Source organism: Mercenaria mercenaria, chromosome 16 (genome assembly GCF_021730395.1).
Source record: "Mercenaria mercenaria strain notata chromosome 16, MADL_Memer_1, whole genome shotgun sequence".
NCBI classification, from domain to species: Eukaryota; Metazoa; Mollusca; class Bivalvia; order Venerida; family Veneridae; genus Mercenaria; species Mercenaria mercenaria.
Window position 1 is genome coordinate 820,218 of NC_069376.1, and position 6,855 is coordinate 827,072.

At 39.4% G+C, this 6,855-nt stretch overlaps 1 protein-coding gene across 1 annotated transcript; it reads right to left on the bottom strand.

Annotated features, from left to right (window-relative positions):
* Positions 1-624: 624 nt before the first annotated feature.
* Positions 625-5,925, bottom strand: LOC123538469 (uncharacterized). The gene is made up of 2 exons (XM_045322601.2): positions 4,226-5,925; positions 625-1,833 (listed from the first exon to the last, which is right to left on the bottom strand). The coding sequence occupies exons 1-2, from the start codon at positions 5,720-5,722 to the stop codon at positions 1,792-1,794; spliced, it is 1,539 nt and encodes a 512-aa protein (XP_045178536.1). The 5' UTR covers positions 5,723-5,925; the 3' UTR covers positions 625-1,791.
* Between the last annotated feature and the right edge of the window lie 930 nt (positions 5,926-6,855).

The window sequence follows — 6,855 nt, forward strand, 5'->3', positions numbered from 1 at the left end:
TATCATTTCTTCATAAATACTTTTAGGTCTGTTGTGCGGTATTTTTTAAACCTTTGGTTCTCTTATAAAACTAGAAATACTTCAGTCACAGTGGTAAAAATCACTAAATGGAGCTGTATGAACATACAAATTGGACACTGTCTGTTTTTGGCAATCGGGAACATAAAGCAAAAGCACTTAACTGCAGTGCCACCTGCAAATTCAAAGGTGTATATTCATGCCAAGTTACATCAAAATCCAACCATGCATGAAGAAGAACTTCAATTTGAAATTGGACCCCAAATTGTGACCTTGACCTTTGAAATAGGAACATGGGGTTTAGGCATGTCACATCTTCTCACTTAGGTAAACATCATGCTAAATATATAAACAAGATGCATGTAAAAGTTATGTCTGTTTTTTGGCAATCGGGAACATAATCATCAAGATTAACATTCTGACCAAGTTTCATGAAGATACTGTCAAAAATCTGGCATATACAGTGTTAACAAGCTTTTCCTATGATTTGACCTGGTGACCTAGTTTTTGATCCCGGATGACCCAATATCAAGCTCGTCCAAGACTTTATTAAGGGTAACATTCTGACAAAGATTCATTAAGATTGGGCCAAAATTGAAAAATTTGAACTTTTCAAGTTGAAATTTTATAAATGAGTTTTTTACTTACCATATTCTACGAATAGGATATCATTTCCGCGTAATAGGGTATAACTCGCTAAAAATTAATAAGCGTCTCTTGACACCGATCACATGACCGGTGTTATAGTAAACAGACGCTTGATCCTCAGTTAAAATTTTGCTAAAATGCAAAGATACTGAGGGGAGGATGGGTGGGTTATATGTATGGTAAGTAAAAAACTCATTTATAAAATTTCAACTTGAAAAGTTCAAATTTTTCAATTTCATCACATTCGTTTTTTACTTACCATATTCTACGAATAGGATAGATTCCAAAGCTTCTTCTTTGGATGGCGGGTAATCTTTGCTGTGTGTATTGAGAAACATCTCTAATAGATTTCCAATCTTATCCATTCATTTAAAGTCAAACCACAATACAACCCACATATTTATAGCTCTGGACTCCTGTTCTTTCTGAACTAACTGTCCATTAAATATCCTCCAATATTATATACAACTGTGTTTAATTAACACTTAAGGAATCACATGTATATCACCCTGTGACACACTACACATGCTATATATATATACCCCAAGAATATCTTTCTTGTATTTAATAATTTATCAAAAATCAATAGTTTCCAAATTGCAACTCGCAAAATTATTTTCTGTCTTTGTTTTACCGATACTATTTACACAGTTTTTTGGTCCAGAACACAGAGATCAACGTTGCGTAAATAGAATTTTGTGAAAGTATTTTCCTTGGCCCAATCAGCTGCATCTAAGATAGCAGACATGGAGGCTCCATTGAATAGCGCCCAAGAAGGTCCAATTGCCCTTGTTGAGTGTCCTTTTACTCTGAAGTTTTTGTCCGAGTAAGCCATTTTAACTATATCAGTTATCCAGCGTGCTATAGTTTTAGTAGATACAGGTTTGTGTGGCTTCACATAGCTCAGAAATAACTTTGTAACATCTTTACCTTCAACAGTCCTGTATTTCTCAGTTGCCTTTAAATACAAATACAAAGTACGTTTGGGGTCCAATGATTTCTTGTCCTTAAATGCAGGTACAAAAATCTTACTGCCAAAATGTCCTGGTCGGTCCTGCTTGGATAACCCTGGCCGCAAGAATGTGACCCCTTTGTTCTGGACGTTCACCCAACCTTCGCCTAATCTTAACGCTTGAATGTCGGCGCATCGTCGGAACGTCGTGATTGCTACAAGAAAAACAACTTTCAAAGTGAGACATTTCAGACTAGCTGACCTTAAAGGTTCAAAAGGAGCTTTTTCTAACATTTTTAAAACTCTAAGTAAGTCCCACTCTGGAACCAGTCTGTTACTTGGTGGTCTCAAAATGAAAACACCTTTCAAAATTCTAATCAAATCTGGGTCTTGGCCCACTGGAGTACCATTAATCGGTCTTACCACTGCAGACATCATAGACCTATAGCCTGAAATAGTGCGGTACTGCAAACCTTTGTCATATAAGAAGACTAGAAAATCTGCGCAGTCAACTATAGAGGCAGTATAGGGATCTTTCTGCCGTTGACGACACCAGCGATTGAACCTGTTGAATTTGCTCATATAGTCAGCTTGTGTCCCTTTTCTCCAGGACGCCATGAGTAAATTTCTTGCCTTTTCTGAAAAGCCTGAATTTTCAAAATGTCTGTTGAGAGCAGCCAAGCCGTCAGACTGAATATCTGCGGATTGGGATGGTATATTTGTGTTTTTGGTTGATGAAGTAGATCTGATTGTACTGGTAATCGTCTCGGAATTGCTATTAACATTTGTAACAAGTCTGTGTACCAATGTCTGCGAGGCCATTGTGGTGCTATTAACAGTACCTGACATTGAAACTGTTTCATATGCTGCAATATCCTCGGTATCAGACAAATTGGAGGATATGCATATGCAATCATCCTGTTCCAAGGTACAGACAGAGCATCTATGGCGTATGCCTGTGGATGTTGGAGCCAGGAACAGAAGATTGGCAATTTGTGATTCTCTCCAGAAGCAAACAGATCTATCATCGGTGTTCCGAAAATTGCAAAAAGTTTGTTCAGAATTTTGTTGTTCAGAGTCCATTCTGATGCTCTGATTACTTTGCGCGAAAGTTGGTCCGCTAGTATGTTCTTGACGCCCGCAATATGGGCTGCTCTCAACTGAATATTGTGTTTCATGGCCAGATGCCACAGTTCCCAAGTCTTGTAACAAAGAGTCACTGATTTTGTGCCCCCTTGTTTGTTGATATATTGGCAGACTGACGAATTGTCGCATCTGATCAACACATTCTGATTCGAGAGTAACGGCAAAAAATGTTTCATCGTTCGGATCACTGCTTCCATCTCCAGAACATTTATGTGGGCTTGTTTCTCTGTCTGTGACCAAACCCCTTGAAAGGTCAGATTGATTAGGTGACCCCCAAATCCCGTTTTTGACGCATCTGTTGTCATGACCACTGATGTAGACCATTTCTGTAGGGATTGACCCATATTGATATTGGCTTCCTGTGACCACCAATTCAGATGGCTTAATAGATGTGGAGTACATGGAATTACAGTATCCAGACCCATAGTATGAGGTCTCCAAAAATGAAGGAGATGTAGTTGAATGGGTCTCATAAACAGACGTGCATTTGGAGTGAGGCCAATACAGGATGCCATCAGTCCTAGTAAATGTAGGAAATTTTGGGCTGTGGCATGACCCGATTTCAGAACTTGAATTCCCAAAAGAATCTTGTCTAAACGTTCTGGGGATGGAAACACTACATACAGGTGCAGTTTGAACAAAGCTCCTATGTAATGAAAAGTCTGAGTTGGAACAAGTTGAGATTTTTTTAGATTCACAATAAAACCTAGTTCGAACAGGAGATTGAGAACTGTCTCTCGATTTCTGAGAAGTAATTGTTTTTGGGCATTCAGACACAGCCAATCGTCTAGATACGATGCTAGTCTTATGTTTTGCATTCTGAGGTAAGCTGTCACTACAGTTACAACTTTTGTGAACACCCGAGGTGCACATGTTGGGCCGAAACATAGGCATTTGAACTGGTATATTATGCCCTTGATGCAAAATCTCAGATATTTGCGAAAATTTTTGTGTATCGGAATATGCATGTAAGCGTCCGAAAGATCTAGAGAAAATGCCCAATCTCCCGGTTGGACTAGATTCAGCACTTTTGTTAATGTGTCCATTTTGAAGTGGTGTTTCCTCAGATATGCATTGAGAGGTTTGAGATTTATAACCGGTCTTAACCCTCCATTTTTCTTGGTTACCACGAAAAGCGTACTGTAAAAACCTTCGTGTGCAAGATTTGGAGGTACAATTTCTATGGCATCTTTTGAAAGGAGAGTCTGAACCTCTTCTTCCAAGACTGTGAGACTTTTTGGATTTGACCTTGTTTCTTTTATCCCGGACCAAGGGGGAACTGAAAGAAACTCTAGTTTCAGACCGTTCTGAATTGTGTCTAGAATCCATTTGTCGTCTGTTATTTTCTTCCAATTTTGAATGAAATATTTGAGACGACCTCCCACTGGTATCTGAGGAAACTTTGCCACTATTTCTGACTCTGAGTCATAAAGGTTTTTTAGAGTTGCGAAAAGAACTTACCGCCTTAGATTTTGTAGCTGACCTGAAACCACTCTTCGGTTTGTTGAAGCCACCACTGGAGTTGTACGGCAGGAACGACTGTGTGTTGTTTCTACCACGGTAATCTACAAACCCTGTTCTAGGTTTCTTAGGATCTGATGTCATTGTGATATTTGTGGTAGCTCTGCGTTTATGTCCGCCTGATGCAGAACGTTTCAAACCTTCAGGAAGGAAATCATTCAAATTCTTCCTCAATTTACTCTTTTCTTCAATCTTTTTGTCAAAATCTGTGCCGAAAACGCCATCGGCTCTTAAAGGAAGTGACATAACTGCATGTGAGTAGCCTTTGTAACCATATAAGCCAGTATCTATCAAAGTTGCATTTCTGCGAATCAGATGATGAAACGCCCCAGCTCTGGCGATCTGATCCAAAGACTTAGCTGAAATAGCAAATGTGTCCCTAACAGTTTGTATTGCAGCATCAATATTTACATCTTTCTGTTGTAACGTGTCCAACAAAGTCCCCAAGGCTTGTTGGATGTAGCAAACAGTAATAATTCCCATACGCGAGGCTAACTGACCACTGTAGGCATACTTCTCAAAACCTTTCATTTGTTTTGAATATAAAGATGGGTGCTTGCCAAAAGCAAAGTTCTCATCATTGTGTCTAGTCTGAAGTAGTTCTTCTACTGTCATGTCAATCTGTGGAACTTTCAAATAATTTTCAAAGTCTGCAGCAATAGGAAAACTTTTCCTGTAGACATCACGGTAAGAAGATAGATTACTTGGATGCGCCGACCGCCAAGATTCATTCAAAGTATCAATCTGATTTTTTTCCAGTACAAGTCCAACTGAAGACTTATTAGTGTGAGAAGTCACAGCATCGGCACCAAATTTGTCGCCTAAATTGTTCACATTCAAAGACTCACTGTCCTTCATAATAGATTGAGACTCTTGATTTTCCCCTAAGGAACTAGTCATGTTATCTTTTTTCACTGAAAGATATTTTAAAAAACGATCACTGTCATCGTTCACATTCGTAGTTTCAGAACAAACTGAAGTGTCAAGAAAACTTCTACTTTCATCTTTGCCAACACAAATAGACAAAGTGTCACAGTTTTCCCGATAATTCTCCCGCGTAGGACTGTAAGAAAGTTCATCATCTTCACCCTGTTGTGGTGAAGGATGAGTTTCAGTTTCAATTCTCAAATGGCCAAGACCCGAAGTCTGCCGAGAATTAACACCAGTGGAAGACCTACGATCGCCGAACGAATCGTTTTGGTCAGAATTAAAGTTCCTTGTTGAAAGAATAGCTAGCACATTATCCATTTTCGACTCCATGCTCGCGAATTTCTCCTCTTGTTGAGAAAGTCGAAGTGAAAAATCTGCGACATCTTGCTTTATAGTCCGTCCCTTAGACGACGAATTTTTGGTAGATTTCGAGGAAGAACGATCATCCTCCGTAGTAGGATTGTCAACTAAACCCTCCTTCCTCATAATCAATGCCGCTTCAGTCATATCAATACAAAATAATTCCGATGTAAACGGATTTATCAGCGATGTTAACCCTAGCTCGCAAAATTTTTAACTGAGGATCAAGCGTCTGTTTACTATAACACCGGTCATGTGATCGGTGTCAAGAGACGCTTATTAATTTTTAGCGAGTTATACCCTATTACGCGGAAATGATATCCTATTCGTAGAATATGGTAAGTAAAAAACGAATGTGATGAAATTGTGACCTCTAGAGTGTTAACAAACTTTTCCTTTGATTTGACCTGGTGACCTAGTTTTTGAGCCCAGCTGACCCAATATCAAACTCGTCCAAGATTTTATTAAGGGTAACATTCTGACCAAGTTTCATTAAGTTTAGGCCAAAATCGTGACCTCTAGAGTGTTAACAGTCAAATTGTTGACGACGGACGACGGACACAAGACGATCACAAAATCTCACCTTTGAGCACTTCGTGCTCAGGTGAGCTAAAAAACACCATTACTGGCATACGAGTAGTCCCTGGACAGATATGGCATATATTTCGTCCTCAAAAGCTTAAACAATATTAAAAATGATCATTGCACACTGGCCTTCCAATCCTGAGGTCGGGGGTTCGATCCCCGGCAGCTACTCGGGAATTTTCAGAAACGCTTTTCAGTGTTTCTCACCCAACTAGAGGTGTACTGGTCAGGAACCCAGGCAATCCTTGCATGTATCAGTGCTATACACTGGGCACGTTAAAGAACCAGGCTGTCTATTCGCAACGAGCTAGGCTATGTTAGCCGGACAAGCCTGAATCTGATTTCTGATCTCTCTGTCGTGGGGGCTTTGTCTCACTCTGTCCCTCTGGTCAGATCGCTCTGTGTCTGTACTAGTAGAGGATGAATTATGCGCCATGTGTGGCTGCATTTGGACTATGTAAAGCGCCTTTGAACGTGAAATTGATCATGAAAAGGGCGTTATATAAATCTGGTATAATAATAATGATAATATAAAAACAAGAGCTGTCCATAAGACAGCCAAGCTCGACTATTCGAAATATTGTCACAGAAGCTGGAAATTATTACCCAAAATGTTAAATATCAAAAGAGTTTTAAGTTCAAAAGGGGACATATCAGAGTTATGGGACTTGATGCTATCAACTAGTTTTATAACC